Raw genomic sequence first — 24,799 nt, 5'->3', positions numbered from 1 at the left:
GAAACTACAGTGTATGGTTTTTATGGATAGGCGGAATCGAGAGTCTCCAGTATTTCTCTGGCATCTGCTGGTGTTCTGGTTTTCAGAAACACTTGAGAACAAAATCAATTAACCTTTCTGGGCATTTGATGAAGCTGGCTATCATCCTCCTGAATTAAGTGGCACTATAAAGCACTAAGGACTGCAGTGTTTGCTTGAAGTGTACCCAGAGAGGATACCATTCTCCTAACTTCATCTTGGTGTGGTGTGGAAGGGATCAGGTTGCCTTTTTACACCTGGGCTGGTACTGCCTAACTCCTACCTCATGCTGTTGGTGTGGTATAGTTATTCTTCCATCCCTACTACACAGCCTACACCTCTCTTTCTCATGTTTAATGTAGTCATGGCTTAACTCTACTTCACAAGAGGGGGCACAGGTGATTGCCAATTCCCACTGTGCCATTCTTCCTTGACATCCTGAAATTTGGGAATGTACTTAACCTGTCTTACTCCATGTGATCCCAGAATATGGGGTTCTGGAGCAGCCTAGGTCCCGTAACGTCTTCCTAGAGCCCACTGTTTGTGGTCTTAAATCCTTCACTTCTCATCTCAAACTTTCTGATAGCTCTTTGCAAACCTGAGATGTTTGTAGTCTCTCTCTCACTTTCCTAACCCCCTCGATTCCATCCCCCCCGTTCTGCAGTTCTTTTTTCCCATGTCCTGCACCATTAGAACAGACATTCTGTGCATCCTGCTTTGACCAGCAGATGTTTTATCGCACTGGCAAGGAAGGAGAGCTAGACTTCTATTGCCCCTGCCATTTCCCCTCCCTCCCCAGAATAATGGATTTGGTGTTTTCATTTTCAGATCCGGAACAAACTTAGCTTTAAAAGAATGAGACTATCATGAATCAATAATCTCTATTCACAATTTTATTGTAAATAAACCACCACATATCCATATGACAGCAGCCAATGATTTGGTGCAGGAGTGGAGGACCTTTCAGCATGACAGCATGACAGTTTGTCTTTGAGGACTTGCACTATTCATGCATTTTGTTCAGCACATGGGCAGTCTGTGTCAGTGTACACATGATTGTTTGTCTGGATAATTCTTTCCAGACATTATTCATGCCTTGTACAGTGTATCCATGGTGTGGGAGACAGGACTGTGCCGGATGGCCTCTCCCAAATACTGGTTTACTATGCCTTGCATGGATGTACACATTATACTGCACATTTGCGGACAGATGCTGAACACAAGGACTCCCAAGGGCATGCCACGTGCAGTGGCATGGCTAGTCTGTGCGGTCCTGTTCCCCCACCACCACCACCACACACACACCTACCCACATGTGTAAATGATAAGCACAACAGCTGTGTAGGTATATTGTGTGTACAGTTATTCAGCTGTTACATATAACACACTTCCAACAGTACACACAAGCTGCACTGTATTCTTTACATTTCTGAGTGGGCCAGTCCCCATGTGATTATTAAAATGCATGCACGTACAATCATTCACATGAAAATTTGTACAAAAATACAGACGCCTGTATATAATATTATGTGAATAGTCCTAACGCCCTGTCACACACAGATTTGTGCTAGATAATATAAAAAGAAAATAAATAATATGGGGGACACAGCCATTGGGAAGCAGTTTTATTACCATGTCTTCCATCACATATACTTTGGCCCTTGGTATAGAGTAATAATAAAGTATTTACACCAGGGGAACAAGCTGTAGTTGCTTCCAAAAATGTCGATTGCAGTTGTGTACATACTTATTTTTGCCTTCTCAACGAATGCAGTTGTCTTTTGTTCCAACCCTGTCTCTCCCCCAAAGACTATGAGCATTTTCTTCTGTCAGCCGGATTCTTTACTACTTGAAATCCTGGAGCTGTGAGTAACTTCTGGATCAATTTGGTTCAATATCCACTAGCGCTATCCAAACGTCATGTAACTTGGAGTACTGCACAGCAGTGATCTTCACTATATTTCAAGCGGGGGCTACTTGGAAAAAACCTTCAGTGTGAAAGCCCTTCCCCACCTTGCTGACTTCCACACTTTGCATAGGACTGCACTTTTCTCAGTGCTGGGAGGGCCCTTTAAGAGAGAAAGAGCCCATTCTCAATTACTCTAGGTGGAAAGCACTGGGGCTAGTTTCTAGTGCTCCGTACATGCCTTCCAAGATGGTGTAGGGGCTCAAGAGGACTCTGTTTCCCTTAAAGGAGCACGTCCCCTTGATGCTGGGCAAAGTGAAGCACTGCATGGTGAGAATAGTCTCCTCCTCATGATGCCAGGGGGACTGTGTGCAGAGGATTCAGCTTTGGCTGAAGCCTCCCACAAGCCCAATAAATATTTAGTGAGATTGCACCCTTAGGGTTGCTGGGGGCTGGCACAGGCCTTACAATGAAGAACATTGCTGTACACAGTTATTATAATAATAATAATAATAATAATAATAATAATAATAATAATAATAATTTAATAATAAATAAATAATAATTATTATTTACATTTTCTATCCCGCTCTTCCTCCAAGGAGACCAGAGCGGTGTACTACATACTCAAGTTTCTGCTCACAACAACCCTGTGAAGTATGTTAGGCTGAGAGAGAAGTGACTGGCCCAGAGTCACCCAGCTAGTATCATCGCTGAATGGGGATTTGAACTCGGGTCTCCCTGGTCCTAGTCCAGCACTCTAACCACTACACCACACTGGCTTACCATAATGCCAGTGGGACAATTCCAGAAAGCCCTGCCTTCTAGCCTCCTTAACTATGCCCCCCCCCACTGCTCTCCACAAAAATGACATTTGACTGCAGAGACAAACACTATACTCCAAGATTCCCCACAATGGAATGCTGAGCATCAAGGATTGCCAGTCACATGGAAGATCCTTTTGCTGTGTGCAGTGTTTGTCTCTGCAGACAAACTCTGTATTCATGGAGTGTGGGGGATATGGTTAATGAATGCATGAAGTGGGGCTTCCTGGTGTGCTCCTGCTGCTATTGTAATTGTACTGCACACACTGCTATATAACACCTGAAGAGGACTTCTGAAAGTATTCAAAGTGATTGTAGAACAGGTTTTGACAGTTCCTACAAGATGGTGTATTTCCCACCCCACCTCACCCCCTGCTGCCATTAGAGAATACATTGTATTTTCTTGTAGTTTATTCATGGAGCGACCAGGAACGCTCATCATGCCACAAACTCAGTAGTGCTATAAAAAGTTGATCCTGGGCACAGGGGGATCAACTTCAATTTAACCACATTAAATGTGTTGCTAATATACAGAGCTGGGCTTACCTCAGCTAAAATAAAAGGAATGGCTGCTCAAAGCTAGTTTCTTTCACGCCCCAGTGCCATGGCAGTAATTGCACAAAGACCTTTTTATTATAACTTGATTTTCCTGAGAAATGGATTCCGAAAAATACTGTAAAGTGTTTATATTTTGCTTGACCTTTATTAACCTACATCTTAGGGCTTTCCCCCCAGAGAAGAGTTGTTGGTAAATTAACTCTTTTAGAAGCACACACACAGTAGCCTTTCTGGACTGCATCAGGGATTGGGAGAGGAACATGGATATGACAAGGAAATTTGGTTCTATTTAAACAGTGTCATAGGTCAAGATGTGGGGGTTTTCCCCAGCAAAATAGTTTTTTAGGACCTAAAGCAAGAAAATGTGTGGATTTCATTCTGACTTTTAACAGAATTTGATGTCACACGTTTGTAACAGGAGTTTGCAATAGAATTATTATAAAACAATTTGCAACAGAATTATTTTCTGATTATAAAGCAATTATGTTTATACTTCTTAGCTATGATTAGGAAAAAGTCATGTGTTGACTAGCTTGTAGTCATTGAATAATCCTTGAATTATTTCTGAATTTGGAAAAAAAAGGTATACTTTCTGATCTAGTCTTCATGACATGTCTAACATTAATAAAGTATCTGCTGGTAGAAAATTTAGGATTGTTAGAAGCATACCTGTGCCCCAGGTCCATTGTTTTCACTGCCAAATTCAGAGCCTGAGAAGGATATGAAGGATGTTCTGCTTTTGCATTTTACTTATTTGTTTATTCCTTTTTGGCACATTTATGATGATCAAATGGAATTTGATACAGTGGGATTTATTCTGAAATGCTTTCTGAATACCACTCCATAATTAACAAGGCTACATGATAGTGTATGAAGCTGTAACATGACTTCGAGCAACAAGCAAGTTTATATGTTACAATGGGTTGTGTATGGCAAGGAGTATTAGTCTAATTGAAAGCCAGGATGTTCTAGTTTTAAATCTTTGTTTTCATTTATTGGAGTCCTTAACGTGCAGTGTTAATACTGTAATTTGAAAATACTGATTATATATATATATATATATATATATATATATATATATATATATATATATAACCATACAGTAGCTGGAGTCTTGAAATTTTCAAGATTCAACAAAATTTGTGCACAGGTCTCTAGAAGATGAATGAAATGATAAAGTTTCAGTGAAGGTAAATATAAATCTGCCCTTCAGTAGATATCTTCCTGTGCAGCACTAAGCTAACAGAGGAATTAAACAAAGCAAGGTAGGACCAAGTGCAGTTGAATGAGACTGTTGCACCTTTTGACTCAGGGAAAGCAATGTTAGTGTGGGCTTTGATGTGATAATATGAAATTGGCAAGGATTAGGGTATGGAGAAGGTTTGGTGGAGCTCTGTGAACACAGGAACACTATCAGCGCTGGAGACGTGCCTGTCAAGACACATTTGTACTATTTCTGATCAGAGACTCTCTTCTGTTTAGCAGGTTCAGGGTCACATGCCTCCGCTCATGATCCCAATTTTTCCACACGACCAGCGGACATTGGCAGCGGCTGCTGCAGCCCAGCAGGGTTTCCTTTTCCCCCCAGGAATAACTTACAAGCCAGGTAAGTTGACAGGGATGTAACGCTATTTAACATGTTAAGATATTGGCCATGACTTCTCTTGTGACCTGTCTGGTTTAGGTGGTATGCAAAAGGGTTAGCTGGGGAAAAGGGAAAATGTGGATTTCTTCTTCTTTTTTTGCAAGTCTTGATGAACATTTCTTCTAAAGATACCCAGGGAACTGGTTATTTAGGACCATATTTATTTTATTTCTGTGTACCACCAAATCACTTCCTTTCAATTTATTGACCCACTTCCCTGCCAATTTGCATGTGAGAGTGGCCTCGTTCTTTATGGGAAGGTTACATATATCTCTTTTTTAGGTCTTTTATCATCAGCGTGTACACATACTAGTCTTTTGTGCAAGCCTTCTTACCCGTAATTAGAGATAAAAAGTGAAGGCAGGTATGATTTAATTTGCGTGTTTCAAATGGGCAGCATTTTGTATGATTTCCATCTAAATAACAGAGGTTTCAGCAGTTCAGCTGCAATCATCAAATTCAGGCTTGTAACAGGTCATGCAGCTTCACAGTGAGATATGTTTGGAGATGATTTAGCAAATGTTATGATTTCTTTCTTTATTCCTTTGAGTTTACTGGGCTCCTGGGGAATTCAATTAGGGATATAATGGTTTGAAGCTACTTTCAGAGTCTCCTTGTAAACAGGGCTTTAAATGTTTAAAGCCACGTTAGCAAAGGAATTCAGGGTAAGAAGATATTTGAGCAAATAAAAGTCAACCTTATTTTCATGTGTATATTCTCTGTAAACCCAGACCTCAGCCCAGAAGCAGCATTTTGCTCATTAATATTTTCCTCCTCTAATTAATATTAAATTTAAAAAAATGGTTATAGCATTTCCTTCGGATGTTAAATGTAAAATTTACAAAGTAAGTTGAAATAGTCTACTGCTGGTAGTGGGAATTTTGCAGTGACTTTCAGAAAGAAGTGTGATCAGTTCTGAAACAAAACTGTATGTTTTAGAATGTAAACTGCATATTAAATAGACTCCAAATTAAATATAGAGTATTTTCAAGTAAGTTTAGTTAGATATTGTGCCAAATATCACTGCAGAAATTATTTCCATTTGTTCCGCTCTGTTCTGTATTGTTAGTTTTATAAAACAATGTTTATAGAAAACGTTTTCTTTTCCTTTCTGCATGACAAATGTTACTTAGTTGACAAGTGTCAGACCTGAGAGACTAATCTTCCACTCAGCCATTTGCCTGCCTAGTGGCCTAGTCTGTGAAATGGGAATTCTCACATTCTAAGATAGTTTTTGAACTGTGCTTTCTATTTAAAAAAAGTTAAAATCAGTTCTAGTGTTGACAATATTGAACAATTCTGAAGTATTTAAATGTAAGAAGAGAACAAAACTGACACCATCCCTGTTGGTAGGTATTATTCTCTGCTTAGGAGTGCTGCTATCACAGGTGTGTAATGATTAAGAGCAAACTGCAACTGTAAATATGGTTTATGCTGGGAAGCAAAATATGGCTTTTTTCATCTGTGGGGAGGAAATAAAATAAGGGAGGGTGTAGATGTAGCCTTCACATTTGTATCAAAAATGCAAGTAAGTACAACATTATTTTATCTGCAGCAAGGATGATCCTCAAAGCAATGTCTTCTGTCTTCTGACAGCCCTATCAAATCTTAAAGTTAGGCAAAAAAAATTTTTTTCAGAAGGATAAGAAAATTTTTCAAATGTTCCAGAGTTCTAAAAGAAACGTTCTACTGTTAAATTAGAAATCTTATTAGACTCAAAAGAGAAGTGTACTGTCTAGGCAAATAGCATTTCCCCCGTCTGCGTCTTTCTCTCTTTAAAATATGTATATACTGCTTCTCAACAAAACTTCACAAAGTCATTTAAATAGCAAAAGGAATGAGAAAATGGCTGCTTCTCCCAAAAAGGCTCAGCATCTTAAAAGAAACACAAAGGATACCCCATAAACAGTCACTTGGGGGGGCACTATGTTGGACTGAGCAGGGACAGTTGCTGCCCCCACTAAGTAAAAGAAAACTACTGCTTTAAAATGTTGTGACTCCATGCTCCAGTAAGCAGGAGAGGAGACCATGCTCCAGTAACATCACAGCTACTCAAATGGCCAGGAATACTGTTGGATGGCATCCTTCATATGTAAATTAAAACAGGAATTCTGATTACTTGTTCCATAAGAGTAGTCATGACACTACAGAACATGAATCATGCAGTTTCAGCAAGGAGTGGGATGTAGGGCAGATTTTCATGATTGCTGGAAAGTCATAAACTCAGAACCAAAGATTGCCAATGAATGTACACTCTTGGTAGGCATTTCATCTAAATCTGCCAACCTCTGGTTGGCAGCCAGTCTTATTGGCTTCAGCCCATCTTTCTTCAGCCAACTTCAGCCCTAGTTTACAAATTTCAGGCTGAAGTTGTTAAGTCTGCCCACCAACCAGAGGTTGGCTGATTCGGATGACACATCCACCAGATGTGTGCACTCACTGGGAACCTCCAGTCTGGCTTACTGAGTTCCCAACAATTGTGCAAACTGCTCATAGATTGAATTATTTTATCTTTTTTGTTTCTTACAGTACTAGAAACTTCCTTAGAGGTCTCTCATCCAAGAATGGTTCATTTCTGTTTACTTGCAAAGGATAGACTCAACAAAACCATGAGGAGTGGTCATGTCATGAAAGCATAGTATCTGTGTTAGAGGTCATTGGAGGGAACATCTAGCCCAATATTTTACTTTAAAGGTATAGTATCCTGTCCCAAAATAGCTTCCCAGGCAGATGTCTGTCAGCCCATTCTTGAAAAACTTCAAAGCAAGAATTTTCACAAGTAGTTTTTTCCATTGTTCAATTTCCTGATGCACCATAGTCCAGTTTTTTAAAGTGATATTACAGTAGGTTGCTGTTGTATCTGCTGGGAAATCTCATGGTATGGTAACAAGTAGTAACTACCTGTTGGTGGATGCCAAAAACAAAACAAAAAACCTGCAGAAATCCTGCAGATTGGCGTAATGGAACTTAAGAAAATCAGGTAAATTCTTTGGGGGCTGGTTGAGTAAAATGCTCATGACTAGGTGAGAGTTTACTTTTTTTGCATTGGGGGAAAAGTAAACAACTATGATCACAGAAAGAGTATAAAAATAATTGTAAGATTGTAGTGGGTCCTCAGATTTCACTGAAGTCTGGGTTCCTTGAGCCAGCTGAAATTTTTGCTGCTTCCTACTCTGGATTATGGTGAGTTCTGAAACAAAGCTTTGCTAGATAAGTACAATTCTCATGATTTCTTGATGGATTAAAAAGTTGATGTTTCCGTTGAGCTAAGGCCAGGCTCAGTGTGAACCATCTTAACATGAAACCTATATTAATTAAAATTTTCTTTCATTTTGGTGAGCCATGCCTCTTCAGGCTGTTTTCTATAGTCTTGGGTATTCAGGGTTTGGTAGGTTAGCAAAGTAAAAAAACAACAACAGGGTAGACATCAGCAATAGCCAATGGAGGGATATCACACTGAGGTTGGGTAAGAACAGTTGCTCTTTCCCTGGTAATAATATAAGGGAATATAATATAATAATCTATATAGTTCTCTTAGATGTACCCATCGCTAATCCCATGTGTGGCAGTTCTCACAAGAGTTCACAAGCGAGGGGAGGGGGAGAGGAAAGTGAGGACAGTGGGGAACATAAGGGAGGATGGAGAGGGCTGAGAATGAGGGGCCAAAAACGAGAGGGAACTAGAGGCACAGATGCTCTGTGCCCAGGCCAGCTAGTATAATTATATTATAATATAATATAATTCCTTTCATAATATTAGAGAGCCATTACTTTAAAAAGTGTCTCCTAGGTCAGGGGTGTCAAACTCAAATCTGATGGTGGTACGGATTAGGTGCACCAGTGGGGGGCCATGCATCTAGCCTCTTGTCGCCTTCTGTCACCTCTTACCTACCTTGCACCACTTTCTGTCTTCCTTCTCCTGCTCTCTAGCCTTTCTTCCCCCCTCTCTTGACCTACCACTTAAATTAGCTGAAAGCACTACTTTTACACTGGGCATGTGCTCGGGGGAAATTTAATTTTTTAATATAGTTTTTGGAAGAAATTTTGAATATGACCAGAGAGAGATGGGTGGATGGATTGGTGGAGGCTTGACAAGAGAAAGAGAGGGAGAGAGAAAAAGAAAGAGGGAAAGGTGGTGGAGAAGCTCAAAAAGAGGTGCAGTGTTGGAAGCAGGGAGAGAAATACTGCTAGTGGTGGTGGGAAGAAAAAAGCCGGCTGGTGCTTTGGCACAGCATAGGTCGAGGGGAAAGGAAGGAGTGGCTCCAAGGGAAGAACGAAGCTAGCCAGCACTTTGGATGCTACAGCTTTGATCGGGGTGTGTGTGTGGCAGAGAGAGGAGCGATGCAATATGTGGGGTGGGTGGGAAGGAAGCCGCTGGTGCTTGGCGCTCAGCAGGGGGATGAGGAAGGAAGAAGCTGGCAGGGGAAGAAAGGCATGGGGTTGGAAGGAAGGTTGGAGAGCCAGAGGAAGGAGCTTTCTGGGCCAGATTCAACCCTAAGTGTTAATTTCAGAGAATCATGTGCAGGTCACAACGCAAAACTAGGTATCCATCTAAAACCTGCATGGGTGAACTGAAGGACAAATTGGCCAGAATATCTGTTTAGTTCCAGTGGTCTCCCTGGTAGATTTTGGATTCTACCTTTAGGCACACAGCTCTGTTCTTAGGATGCTGAGATCAAGTTCTGTGTTTGTATAGTACTAGACACTTTAATTGTAACCATGCAGCTTTACTGCAGTATCCTCCTTGCAGTACTCAAGTATTGCATCTCAGCTTCTCTTTGTTTTCTGTGAACTTGTCAGTTCATAAAATTGGTGCTTTTTTGAAGTACCAGTTGAATGTATGCCATTGTATACCATGCAGTCTCATTTTAATAAAAATATACACTGTGTACATATATAACATCCCTGAAGGGGAGTCACTGGCAAATTCTTCATTTTTGTGCAACCTTTCAGTACTTGAAAGAGTTTAGGGGTGCTTTTTACATTTCTTCATACTGTGTGTTACCTGCTTCTCCATGAGTAGTTCCCTCATGGCTGGGAGAATTTAAATGATTGATCGACACAGGAGTGGACCAATTTGCCTGAGCCTTTCCCACATAATTAGCATTCTTCCCAATGGAATCCTGTTTATGGGCTAGAACCCATGTGGTTGGGTTGTTGAAATGTTCTCCAAGCCAAATTCATTTTTCATTTTCATTTTCATTTTGATGCTGTGTTTTGGTCATATGACCCCATGAAGGCAGCTAGCAAGTATCTGAAAAACAAAAGTATTCATAAAAATATAAACACACACAATTAAAAGGAACAGCAAGATCTATTTAAAAGAACTGTGGGAGCCACTTCTGGATTGCAATGGATGCTGTAACTAGAATGAAATTGAATGGTAACTAATCCCCATAAGGTCAATTGCTCAAAAAATTGCAGAATATGAAAAGTAGGTGAGATGCAATGTTTGCATAAGGTTTTCAATTACTAAAGGACCTGAGGTGCCTTGAACATTAAGTGGCTAAACAGGAGAGGCTGGGCACTTCATTTAAAAACAAACAAACATGCACTACACTAATATGACAGCCAATCAGAATATAAAACATTATTCAGATTTAGTCAGAAATGAAGCCTGTGCATAGGTTTAATATTGTAGCACCAATACTGCCTACAATTCATTCATAATTTACCTTATCACTACTACAGATCTTTGTGGGAGAACACCTGTTTTACATGCAGAAGATTCCAGATTCAATTCCTAGCATAACAACATATTAACATCTAATAGGAAGTCTCTGCCTGAAACCCTAGGATGTGCTTCCATCCAGAATGCATGATAACGGGCTAGGTTGACCAGTGTTTTAATTCAGGATTAGCAGCTTTATATTATCTAATTTGACAGGCTTTGAATGTGCTGCACGATGAGCCTTGGAAAATGCTTAGGGAGACGGCTGATTGATGATGCCTCCTCCCAGAAGGGAGATTAAGGCTAATTTCATAGGTGTGTGTTCAGTTGATGTAGGTTGGTATTGGTGCATTTTTTGCTAACACCAATGTCATGACATAAGGAGATGTTCAAAGCTCAAATAAGTTGCATTACTTAGAAAGGAAAGGCTTGTACCCAAAAGATATGCAGAAAGCACCGATTCTCCTTCATCAACTAGTATATTAGTTGCACAAATGTCCTTGTGTAACCCACAAGGGCATTTTGTGAATTACAGAGAATGCTTCTGGTGGGAAACTGGTGAAAATCCTCCCCAGCAGTGCAGAAGCACTAGCTGTGTACGTGTTCCTGCTGGCTGCATGCAAGTACCATTACTCAGGATGTCAGCCATTTTGTTTGAACACTGTGAATACATTCGTTCCTAAGGTAGGCCAGTGCCTGAATGTGGATTGAGTCCTGTGGGGTGCAATAGAGCTCTAGTTTCTACCTGTCCTCCTCAGCATACTTGGAAACGAAGGAGAATAGGTGCTTTCTGCATATCTTCTGTGTACAAGCCTTTCCTTTCTGTGTAATGCATCTTATTTGAGCCTAATTAGCATCTACCACATGCTACAGCTGTAGAAGATTACTGAGTCCTAAGCTAGCAAGTAAGCCACCTAATGGCGCAGTGGGGATATGGCTTGAGTACCAAGCCAGAGGTTGCTGGTTTGAATCCCTGATGGCATATTTCCCAGCCTATGGGAAACACCTATATCGGGAAGCAGCAATATAGGAAGATGCTGAAAGGCATAATCTCATACTGTGCGGGAGGAGGCAAAGGTAAACCCTTCCTTTATTCTACTAAAGACAACCACAGGGCTCTGTGGTTGCCAGGGATCAACACCGACTTAATGGCACACTTTACTTTACTTTAAGCTAGCAAGTATCAATCATTCACATGTTAACAGAGTTTTAAAAATTAGTTACCATTAGTTACCAGTGTTGTATAATATAATTTTCCAGCATGGTAGATACTAATTGAGATGAGAAATCTGGGCTGCATAGATCACCTAATTAATTTTTATAGATATTCTTTTTGGTATTTATAACATTCCGGGATAATTAAAACTTTAAGGTGTTGTGTAACTTCTATTAGTGTTCTGTCTGCTGACCCACATGCACTTGACAATTCTCCCAGTACACACTGCTACAAAGGTTGGACCTAACTTAAATGAGATGCATAAACTAGAGCTGTTTCAAAGCCAGAATTTATTCACATGACCAAACAATTACTGTGGATTACTTTGTCTCCTCCATATAGCATGGAAAAGATGTGCTACAAACAGTGTAATTTCTTTGGCATATGCTAACCTTTGCATTGGCCTGTTAATGTAGTCAAGTGGGTCACTTTTATTGATCAGGAAATACCAGCTCTGGTCTGGTATAGTGGCTAAGATGTTGAGGTGTGTGTCAGGTTCTCTAAAACTCACTTGGTGGCTTTAGGGAAGTAATATCTCTCAGCATCCACCACTGCCATGTACAATGTGTGAATAATAATGTGAACTTTCCTTTTAGAGCTCTTGTGAGGATTACTGAGGTAATGTAAGAAATGAGCTTTGAGTGTTGTATAATTGTTTTATTGTTATTAGAAAAACACACCTATCAATTTTGAAAAATCTCCCAAAGAAAGATTTAGAGACTACAGTAAGCTTGTAGTCTTTTCTCTCTTGTACCAAAATAACTATACCATGCTGAAACTAAAGATAAGAGACCAGAGAATATTTTAAGAATTGTAGTAATTCAGACCTCATCTCTATTTCTATGCCAAAAACAAACATGTTAAAGGCTTTTTGTATTAAGGACAAAATTGTTAAACATATAGAAGAAAAGGCCTTGCTGACGGAGAACCAGCATGGCTTCTGCAATAGCAAGTGCTGCCTCACTAAACTTTTGGAATTATTTGAGAGTGTCAACAGGCATGTGGATAAAGGTGATCTGGTTGACATAGTATACTTGGATTTTCAAAAAGCATTCAACCAAGTTCCTCATCAAAGGCTCTTGAGAAAACTTGGCAGTCATGGGATAAGGGGACAAGTTCATGTGTGGATCAGCAACTGGTTGAAGGACAGGAAACAGAGGGTAGGAATAAATGGACAGTTTTCAAAATGGAGGATAGTTGGAAGTAGGGTCCCCCGGAGATTGGTACTGGGGCCAGTGCTCCTTAACTTGTTCATAAATGATCTAGAATTTGGGGAAAGCAGCAAAGCTGCCAAATTTGCAGATGACACTAAAACGTTTAGGGGAGTGAAATCCACAACAGATTGTGAGGAGCTCCAAAAAGATCTTTCCAAACTGGGGGACTGGGTGACAAAATGGCAAATGCAGGTCAGTGTTGGCAAGTGTAAAGTGATGCATATTGAGGCAACCCCACCCCCACCACCAACTTCACATATACGTGGATAGGATCTGAGCTGTTGGTGACTGACCAGGAGAGAGATCTTGGCGTCATGGTGGACAGCTCATTGAAAGTTTCGACCCAAAGCACTGCAGCTGTGAAAAAGGCAAATTCCATGCTAGGGATCATTAGGAAGGGGACTGAAAATAAAAATGTTAATATTATAATGTCCTTATACAAATCTGTGGTGCAGCCACATTTGGAGTATTGCGTACAGTTCTGGTCACCGTATCTTAAGAAGGATATTTTAGAACTGGAAAAGGTGCAGAAAAGGGCAACCAAGATGTTTAGGGGCCTGGAGCCACCTTTCTTATGAGGCTAGGCTACAGCATCTGAGGCTCTTTACTTTGGAAAAGAGGCAAATAAGAGGAGACATGATAGAGGTGTGTAAAATTATGCATGGAGTGGACAGAATGGACAGGGAGAACTTTCTCTCTCTCTCTAGAACCAGGGGTCATCCCATGAAACTGGAGGTCGGGAAATTTAGGACTGACAAGAGGAAGTACTTTTTCACACAGTACATAATTAATCTATGCAATTCTTTGCCATGGGATGTGGTGATGGCCAATAGTTTGGAGGCTTCAAAGGGGGCCTTAGACAAATTCATGGAGGACAGGTCTATCAATGTCTAGTGGCTGTGGGCCACATCCAGACTCAGAGGCATGATGTCTCTCAATACCAATTGCAGGGGAGCAGCAGAAGGAGTGAGGGCATGCCCTAACTTCTTGCCTGTGGGCTCCCCAGAGCCATCTGGTGGGCCACTGTGTGAAACAGAATGCTGGACTAGATAGGCCCTGGGCCTTATCCAGCGGAGCTGTTCTTACGTTTTTATGTTCTTTTTGTTATTCTCTAAGACAGAATACTAGATTGAATTGTTATTTTGCTCTTTTTGGAAAAATAATCCCATTCTTGCTAATAAACACTGTTTAAAGATGTATTAAACAGTTTGCTAAAGCAGAGAGTATCTAGTTCAGATCTATTATCCTGCTTATTCTTCTTGCAGGTTCTTAGATCTGAGCTATGTAGCAGCTCAAATTTAATATCTAAAATTTGGGATGTGCAGAACATTCTGAGCTCAGAAATTTTCCAACTTGAAACAGGCTGTTTCAAGTGCTCCAAGTGTTGAAGTGTTTCAGAAGAAGGGTTCCAAGCTTGGAATGATTCCATTCCAAGTTGGAATGTTTTGAATGTTCTGAGCTCCTTCTGTCAGAACAACGGGTTTGACCACTTGTTCTGATGGTCTGTTCTGACCTCAGAATGGAATGCAATATCGTTCTGTGCAATCCCTATTTTGTGTCACTTGTAAACAAATTGTAAAGCATGTAGAGTTTGTCGAAAAGCAGAGCTATTCTTCTCAGTGTTTTGCTATGATTCTAGCACATTCTATGCAGCGTTCTGGGGCAATTTCCCTTAATTAGTATCAATATTACTTAGGAAACACAATGAAAATGAAATTGACTTATTTTTAAAGTGAGTGTACATGTGATAGTCAATTGTGACTTGTGTGCATAAAGCAAGAAGCTTTTGTGTAGGATCATCATATATGATCTTCTACAGATGGGTTTCCAGCTTTTCCGGCAAGAAATACACAATATAATACAAATACAAATATGACAAATATTTATACTCCATTTTCCAACAAAAGTTTCTAAAGTGGTTTATATAAATAGATAGATAAAACAGCCTCCTGTCCCCAAAGGGCTCACAGTCTAAAAGAAGTTCTAGTAAGAACTAATCTGCCTACTTTCCTTTCCCTATTCCTACAACTGGACTAAATTGGTTCAAATTGGTTAGGTGGTCCACAAGTTAGAGCTCTTGTTCCTCAAATGTTCACACATCCACCATCTTGCTAACTGGGCAAAGAGGCACCTTTTACCGTGGTGATTCTCTTTATTTAGCAGGGGGAGAGTAACTGGCCCTATACACCCCCTGCACAGTACTTCCAGTGACTGTTGCTGGTGTCTATCTTGTGTTTCTTTTTAGAATGTGAGCCCTTTGGGGACAGGGAGCCATCTTATTTATTTATTATTTCTCTGTGTAAACCACCTGGAGCCATTTTTGGAAGGGCAGTATAGAAATCAAATTAATAATAATAATAATCTTTGATTGGGATGGATGACATAATCACAGACTATGCCATTGGGGCACTCCATGTGTCCCTACAGCTGTAGCAAATTTGGTTCAAATCGGTTAGGCGGTTCACAAGTTAGCCCACTTGCTCCTCATAAGTTTATGTGTCTGCCCTCTTGAATCGGGGTGGATGACATCATCACAAACTACGCCGTTGAGGTGTCCCTATGTGTCCCTACAACTGTACCAGATTTGTTTCATATTGGTCCAGGTGTTGCAAAGTTGATAGCTGGGGACACACGGATGGACAAACAGACACACAGAATGCCTGCTGATCTCATGAGATTACTGGAAAGTAGGCTTAAAAGAAACACCAGCACTGTTCCCTCTAAGGTGTGCACACGTGTGTGCGCTCACAAGTTTTCTGATGTCCATTCACTTAATTTTAGATCCCTCTCAGGTTGAATTAAGAAGGTCCCACTCTGAATCCATGTGCACACACAGTGCCTTGATACTGCCGTACCGAACAAAACCTATTCCGCACAGAGATGAAAAAAATTAGAGGGACCATTGGACACCAGCAACAGTCAAGGGAGGGATGCTGTGCTGGGGATGGATAGAGCCACTTGTTCTTCCCCAGCTAAATAAAGAGAATCACCACTTTTAAAAGGTGCCTCTTTGTTCAGTTAGTAGGGGAAACCCTTATTTTTCAAAATCATAGAAACTCTCTTTGCTTTGGACATTTGTTTGTACAACCAGTTGCAATTGTTTTTAAAACATTGGCCAATTTGACAAATGAAACAGAAGTTTGCAAATCATCCTGAAACTTGTGTGTACCAATGTATATGCAAACAACAGAAACACCAAAAATAGACAATCAGCAGGGCAGGAGAGTTGAGGAGGCTAGTTTGCAAAACAAGGCATGATGAGGGGTTGTTGTTTTTTCCTTGAGCCATTCTTCCAGTAATCAAGACTAGCACACACTTATACCTACAAGGAACCTGTTCTGACTTGTTTTGTCTATCTTCATAAAATTAAAAAAGAACAGGTCCTCACGCAAGCATTCCAAATCCAGAAACAAATTTGAAAAAAATTGCTACAACATGTTGACTGATAGATTGCCAAGACAGCTACTGAGACGCTCCTTGATCCATTCCTGTGCTGAGAAAATTAGAAGGGGAAATGTGCATCTTCTGTAATTAAAAATTCAAACTTTTGCCATCTTTCCCTCCCCTCAGCCCTTGCCCCTCCCCACAAGAAACGTGACCCTGCTTTAGTTTTACTACTGTCAGCAAAACATTCCATTGGTATGAAGTGTCAGGCTTTGTTCTCAGGTTAATGCTATTATATAATAATGCTGTGGGATTATATTAATCACATACTGTTCACTTTTAAATGCTCAGCTATAATCCTAGAAGGGCCAACTTCATGATGTGGGTTGGGGGAAAACACAAGAAATGAAAATAAGCTTGTCATCAGCAAAAAGGAACACTATAACCAGCAGGTGAGCCAGAGAACACTACAGGGTGTGGTAAAGACACTAATAAATTAACTCACGTGTGTGTGTGTGTGTGTGTGTGTGTGTGTGTGTGTGTGTGTGTGTCCGTGTTCATATTCCAAGCTATTTCAAACCATAGAAGCATGACAGCTGTGAGAAAGGAGTGCCACAGGGAATTCTTTGAGTTTGATTTTTTTTTTTTAATATATGTTTGACATGGAAAATGTTTTAGTACAAATAAAGCAACTGGTATTGAACTTACAAAAGAGGGAGATGGTGGGGGAGAGGATTGCTGTGTGGATGAATAATTCATGATATTTAAAGAAAGAATGCCTTGGAAATATTCAGCAATACAGTCCATGCTTATAGCTTGAATGCTTATTTTTCTCCTATTTAAAGCATCATTAATTCAATATCTTTGTGATTTCTTTTTTTAAACTTATCTATTTACCAAAGAAACATTATTTAACTTTTGATGAGAATACTCTATATTCAGATAATTTTGTTTAGCCTTGAAAGAAGATAAGCCAAATTATCTAACCATAAAGAGACAAGAGTTTTATACTGTAAGCAATTTATTTATTTAAAAACAAGAGCCCACTACAAGCTAAAATCAACCTCATAGAAAAGGGAGGAATGAAATCAGATTTTATGAACATTACTCCATAGGACACCAGCACAATGTAGTGTTAGTGAAGGCATTGTAGCAGCGCTCCATATGCAATCAGAAGCCAATTGTTAGTGGACTGTGTACAGGCGCATACTGTGCTCAATGGTCTGATGAGGTATTATGGATATGATGCAGAAAGACCTTGTGGATTAGGAACTCGCTATTAATTTGTTTAAAAAGTGAAAGCAACTTAACATTTACTCTGAGCTTGTCTGAGTACGGTAGCAATTCGGGTGATGAGAAGAAAGAATGTGTTCCTGAGAATTTGGGGTGTTACTATATGTTTGAGAATTGGGCTAGTTGTATGTGCACAGGGGAAACTCACTATTCCTTGACTGAATTATTCTGGATCCTTTTATACTGCTCCCACATTATTACATTCTATGTACAATGTGAAAAAGTTGATGCAAAACAGCTTGATTATTATAAATGTCAAAAATGTGCAGAGGAGCAGCTTATTAAAACATAGCCTAGAGATAATACATAACACTGACTTTAAATAAGAAGCCAAAGTGATACTCTATTAAATCATAGTTATTGTGTAATTTATCAATCACTAGGTTTTTTTAATTGCAAGTTCTATGTTTAAGCTCACCCCTCCCGCAGCTTTCTGTTTTGTGGAAGATTGCTATAGTGATTTCAGGGACTGGATTTCAAGCTTAATGCCTAATGAATGCTATACTGTAATGTGAAAAGATAATGGCTGGCAGCCAGACTAAATTACTCCTATGTAATCCCATTGAAAGCAATGGAACAATTTAGTTATGATTTGGACCATTACTTTCTGTGGGACTAGTCATGAGTAGTTCAGTTTGGATATCAGCCTCTGTCTTTTAGCAACCAAGTTCACACAGCAACTTCACATTTTAGGGGCTTCTTGGTAGCAACACCTTAAACGTACAGCAATATTCAGGACTGAAGTAGGGCATCTGAATTCAGTCCTTGTCCTATTTGCTGCCGGTAGAGTTATACACTCTCTCTTGCTTGGCTCCCTTTATGCTCTAGGTTTCTGTGCTCCTGTCTCAAATAGTTCTCTTCCTACCTGTCTAATAATTCTTTCAATATTACCTTTGGAAGAAAATCTTTTGCTGCTTTCCCTCTTTCTGTTGCAGTCCCTAAGGGATCTTCTGTGGTCCTTTGCTATTCTCTCTTTACACACTGGCTGACATGTTCCACAGCATAATATGGGCAGTTATGAGCCACCCATGCTGCTGAGGGCTCCCAAGGAACCACTTGTGCTTTGCACAAGAGGCTTTGGGAGTGCTATTTAGATTGTTTCCATGTGAACCTGCTAGTTTATGTATTTGTGCTCTTGGGCAAAAGTATAAGGCTGGTGGCAGTTCCTTAGGCACCTGCCTCAGCACAGGCAGCTCTTAACTGTCCGTGTCATGCTGCAGAACATGTTGGCCAGTGTCTTTGGATGACCTCACCAGATTTCACTACTGGCTCTATGCTGCTCAACTCTCTGCCTCTCTAACCCAGAACCTTTTTCCTCTATCCAGTCTCCCACTTCCAACTGCCTGTCTTGAGATTTCTTGGGCACTTCAACATTGTCTTGATCTCAGTATTTCCATTACAGAACTTCTCGTCTCCCAAACTCTCCTTATCCACTGAAAATGTTACCACCCACTGTGTTGAACAGTCAGAAAGTCTTGTTTTGACTCCCCTCTCTCTGTTTTGTTCCATGAATTCAGTCTGTTGACAATCATCTTGCTTCTGTCTATACAACATTACAAAAATATGGCCCATCCTCTCTCTTTTGCGCTGGTAATCTCTTGCCTTGACTACTGCAGCCTTCTCCTCTATTTTCTTCCTACCTTCCATTGTTGCACCTCATTCCTCTCACATCTATGCAGTACTCTGCTGCCAAAATGATCCCCCTTTGTTGTTGCTCTGACTGTTTGACATCCCTCTCCGATGGCTTCCTGACTGCTCCTGGATCCAACACAACCTCTGCATCTTTACCTTCAAAGCCTTCTATGGCCTTGCCCATCCCTCTCATGCCCACTGAAACAAAGTCTGTGTGAATGGAATGGCACATAATATTCCTCCGTTTACCTCTGCCTCAACTTCCTTTCCTTTTATTTGTTTTGTTTCTGAATGTTGCAATTTCTGATGTCAGATCGGTGTCCATTTATTCTTTGGTATAAAGACTGGCCTGTTATGTCATATGTAGTCAGAAGAAGGTCCCTCTTGGCAGACAATAGCATATATCACATTGGAGGATGAGCAAGTGAATGAGTCTCTAAAAGTATAGCTGATTCAGACTGGATTCTCTAATGATTTTACCCTGAGTGGATATGGGGATAAGTTGGCATCAGGGTTTGTGGTAGGGCTTAGTCATTTGTGACTCTTTCACATACTTAATTGCTGTTAATGAACACCCTTTTAAGATTAGGAGGCTATTTGTAACATTTCAGTGATGGGCCTTTCACCCAAGGTATGTGAGAGAGATGTATACCATTGAGCATGTGCTGTAGGTCACTGACAATTAGCGGTTTTGGCTGAGACCTGTTGGTGACAGCTTTCCCAGTGGTGTTCTGTCATTTCCCTTGTGGGTTTGGTCTATTTTCTAAAAGGCTGTTCCTGTTCCTACTACTGCTACTACTGTGCCACTATACAATACACATAGTTATATAGTGTGGATAGATAGATAGATAGACCATATATACTATGTTTTATATTCCATTGTACTATAACTGTTAGAGGTTGTTCCTATTACAGATCCAGAAGGGGTCTGCATGTGACTCTGTTTTCATTTTTTTAAATACCTCTGTATATTATCCTGACCCTACTGAGGATTACACTTCATGCATCTGAAGAAGTGCATTGTGCTCTGTGAAAGCTTATGCTACAATAAATCTGTTAAGTTTTAAGGTGCCACAAGCTTCTTTGTTGTTTTTGCTTCTTCACAGCAAAGCACAGCCACCTCTTGGAAGTTGGATAAGATGGGTGTCCTTAAAGCAGTGTTTTTCAAACGGTGTGGTGTTTAGGGGCATGGGCTACCTGGAGAAGAAGGGCAAAGATCTAGAGAGGACTAAGCATGTGGTACTTTCCTTCACTACAAGCCAGGTCAATGGCAGGATTTATTGCTACCTGGCAGAAGTAGCTCACTGATACTACCTTGCTTGCTTGGACCCATGTGCTATACATATGTGGGATTGTGACTGAATGCCTCTAAGTCAGAATCCCCCAACTAGGACTGGATCCATCCAGTGTTCCCTCTAACAAGGATTCCCAGATGTTGACTACAACTCCCTGAATCCCTAGCTGCAATGGCTTTTGCCTCGGAATTATGGGAGTTGTAGACAACAACATCTGGGAATCCCTGTTAGAGGGAACACTGGATCCATCCCAACAGCCAAGCCTTGGCCAGGCAAGGCTGTGAGGGAAAACTGATTTATTAAAGAATGAAATTAGCACAAAATTCCTATACATGTATGCATCATTTGTGTTGTGTCCAGAATTGGGAAACCAGCTGGCTCAAGAAACTTATACTTTGAAGCCGGGGAATTACCTGAATGCTAGGGGAAACCCTTTACCCTACCACAGTTGACTCTGACCAGTCAGGGAAGCAGCCAGTTAACCACTGCTGGAATAATCCAGAATTATTAGCACCAAACTAACATCTGAGTAACTTTGGATCAGGTTTAGATAGTGGTATATTGTCTAAGAGTACCACAGAGAGGCAAACAGAGTTAAGTGACAAGGACTTTTCAAAAGAAAGAAATTAGAATTGTTAACAGCACACACAAAATATACCGGCTTGAATATTGACTAAACTAACAGGATTTGAAGGCTGTTCTGAGAAGTAGGAGGTGAAGCAGAATCTGATGAGCTCAGGCTGTTGGCAGGCAAACTGAAAGCATAAAAGTAGTGACGGGGTGGGGGAAGGGAAGAGAAAGAAACAGTCATTTTATACCTCTTCTTAATAGTGATGTGCCCAGACCGCTCCGGAGGCCATTCTACAGGCCTCCGGACCGGTCCGGGTCCGGGCTGTTTGGGTTCGGATGGATTTTGGTGGGGGGTTCCATTAAGGGTGGGGGAGGGTTTACTTACCCCTCCCGCTGCTTTCCACCTTTGGCACCGTATTTTCTGTAGCAATGGGGCGGCAGGATACCTCCCTGCCGCCCCTTTCCCCGCTTGACTGCGTGCCTCCTGTAGCAATGAGGTGGCAGGATACTTCCCTGCCACCCCTTTCCCCGCTTGACTGCAAAAGCTGCGCACACGCACAAAGATCATATTTGTGCGTGCGCACGCAAAAGGCTTCTTAAAGCCTTTTGCAGTCAAGCGGGGAAAGGGGCGGCAGGGAGGTATCATGCCGCCCCATTGCTACAGAAAATACAGCACCAAAGGTGGAAAGCAGTGGGAGGGGTAAGTAAACCCCCCCTGCCCTTAATGGAACCCCCACTTCAGTGCCGGACCGCAACTCTGCGGTTCCGTGCACACCCCTACTTCTTAATCTGCTGCCTTCAGAATGAAGAAGAAGGGGATGAGGAGATCTTGAGTTCCACTCCACAGCAATGACTTTCACTGTTGAGGCAATAATGTTGCAAATACACCTTTGTTCCAAAAATCCAATGCCACCATCTGCCAGACTAGCACTGGGTTCTGTCAGGGCTGATGCACATTGTGTGCCAACAGGGAAAACAAGGCTGGCTTTTCTTCAAGGAAGTCTTGACCAGTGTTTCTTTGCCCAGCCCACTGTTGAAGGCACCCTAACAATTCAGACTTAGGACAGGAAGGAGTTCCAGGCCAGTCTTGTGCAGAATGACCTATAATAATGTTTTATTGTGTAGGGGGGTAGGGGAGATGAATCGGCACTGTTCGGTTGGATCAGAGGTGAATCAGCACTGTTCGGTTGGAAGCACAAAGCAAAAGGCTCTCAGAGGCTAAATTCCATTAGTCTATCAGAGTTGCTCTATATACATTAGGGTGTGGTGCCCTCAGACATTCCTTTGCCCTATGGCTCTTGTTTACTCCATTTGGCAATTTAGCTTCATCTAAAGTGCAAGACCGCTGGGTGCAGTTTCACTTCCCAGTTTAATCACAGGTATGGGTCTACATGGCCCACTTGCTTTCTTGCCCTTTATGGAGACCTGACCTCATGGCATAAGTACTTGGGCCTACACTACCATTTTGTTCAAGATGGACACTAATTCTTGTATGGGGAGTGAGAAATGTTTGTCAACACTGATCCACACTGGATTTGTATTTGTGGGCATTTGTATTCTCACTGCGGCATCATCAAAGGATGTTTAGAAAGAACTCCTACGTTGTTTTTAAGGTGTTTCTCTGTGCTTTAAGAGGGATTAAGAATCATATACTGTTCTAATGCCGGCATGGGGCCATAACCCCAGTCCACACAGCCTTTCACGCATCAGTGAGGGGGGCCTGAGTTCAAAAGCACTGAGTTACACTGCCTTAAAGAATATATTCATTTCCTTCAAGGTTTCTCAAAAGAATTTATTGAAATCATTTAACCTCCACTTTATTCATCTGCTAGCCATAAGAAGAAGTACAACAAAAGAAGTCCCACGTTCAAGAGATGTTCAGCACCTGACAAGGCTGGGCCTTCACATATCTTTGTGTCATGTACCACCTGAAATATTTCTAAACATGCAATTATTCCATTTTTTGTTTTGTTTTTCAAGCTGCCGTGCTTTGAGATTTGTAATGAGAGGGAGCAAGCATGCTTGGGTCTCTACATTGCATTTTATGTTTTGCCAGTTTGCCTACTAGCGATCTGTGGAGCTGATGTTCCAAGGTAGAACTGCAAGTCTGTGCCCAGCAACCTCCTTTTGTTTTTGCAGATGTTTAGGCTTAGAGCAGTGTTTTGGAGCACAGGCCCTGTTTGTACTTGTCTGCTGCTATTCTCTGCTCATTGTCTAAACCTGTATGCATTGTTCTCCTCGACAGGTGATAACTATCCTGTGCAGTTCATTCCGTCAACAATGGCAGCTGCTGCTGCTTCTGGACTCAGCCCTTTACAGCTCCAGGTATGTGCCAGAACAAAAATATGTGGGCTCAAAGCCAATGCTTTAGTGGAAAACTGCTAACCAGCTGTATGCTAAGTAACGGCTCGAATGTTAAGTAATTTTTTAAGCACAGCCCCAGAAGGATTAACACCTTATATACTTACCATGCTGCAAACAGAAAAGCATGCTATCAGCTTGATGCTGGTAAATACAGCTAACTTTGTATTTTGTAACAACAGTTCAATAATTGGGGCACAATTCAGTCCACAGTAAGCACTTGGATATCCCATTGATTACAATAGAAGAATGTAATGTGTGTATTAACTCTTTATCTGAATCAATAAATATTCAAAAGTGCGGTGTGTGTGTGTGTGTGTGTGTGTGTGTATGTATAGGGGTTATAAGTATCTAATTTTATTTCCCAGACTAAACATGTTCAAAACATTTTATTTCTGTCCAGCTTCTTCCAAGTGTGCCCATGTAGATTTGCTGCTCATACTGGGTGTCTAAATAAATGTATTTTATCTTTTCTTTTGGGCTGGGTGATGACTGTTTCATAAACTGCACACTTGCAGCTTCTGTATTTATGGAATCTCAGTCTTTCCATGCGTTAAGTTGGTTGGATGCCAGCAGCCATCAGGAGTCTGAGTTTGGTCCCTTGCTAGGTCATTTATTTATTTTTGTCATAGGGGGAACTAAATGTTGTGTGAAAATGATTTACACTCCAATTTATTATATAGCTCTTTAATATTCCCCAAGAAAAGGCACAATAGTGTCAAATAATGAAGTAGCAGTCAAAAGCTTATAAAGGGGGTGTGTTTAGTCATAACACTAGAGGTTTAGCTTTTGGACTTTTAAATGATACGGCTTATATGTCTCATAACTATTATCAACCAAAAGAGTAGTTGTGTTAGCAGCAAACATTGCTGTGGTACCCAAGAGGCAAATAGACTTATCAGGGCATTTGTTTTTTGCAGACTACTTATACTACAGTGAACTAGTGAGTCTCTGCTGTGCATATACTTAAAAATACACTGTATTTTTCAGTCCTGTTGTTGTTCTTGTCCAAGTAGTACCATATGGACAGTCAGCCAGGGAGGCCACATAACAAGAAACCTTTCCAAAGCAATGCCTAGGACTGTATGGAGAAGACTCCATCTCCTAGGACTCTTTCTCTGTGGTCCAACCCTAGCTGACTAAGCATTGAAAAGCAGACAAGCAGAAGCCCAGTCTCATGTAATTGTTGCTGTGCTGGACCATTTCAGATTGT

The 24,799-nt window shown here is 40.9% G+C and overlaps 1 protein-coding gene across 20 annotated transcripts in view; it reads left to right on the top strand.

The window, feature by feature from the left end:
• The window catches only part of SOX6 (SRY-box transcription factor 6), a 676,724-nt gene that overhangs the window by 498,482 nt on the left and 153,443 nt on the right, over positions 1-24,799 (top strand). For 18 of the 20 annotated variants that reach the window (XM_053252042.1, XM_053251996.1, XM_053251998.1 and 15 more), the window contains 2 exons: positions 4,789-4,912; positions 23,471-23,550. In XM_053252042.1, the coding sequence (XP_053108017.1) occupies positions 4,789-4,912; positions 23,471-23,550 (204 nt within the window). The remainder of the gene's footprint in view (positions 1-4,788; positions 4,913-23,470; positions 23,551-24,799) is intronic. The other 2 variants (XM_053251948.1, XM_053251920.1) reach the window with 1 other exon arrangement.

This window comes from Hemicordylus capensis, chromosome 1 (genome assembly GCF_027244095.1).
Source record: "Hemicordylus capensis ecotype Gifberg chromosome 1, rHemCap1.1.pri, whole genome shotgun sequence".
Classification (NCBI taxonomy): Eukaryota; Metazoa; Chordata; class Lepidosauria; order Squamata; family Cordylidae; genus Hemicordylus; species Hemicordylus capensis.
Note: the sequence above shows the minus strand (reverse complement) of the source record. Positions and strands in the feature narration are given on the sequence as shown.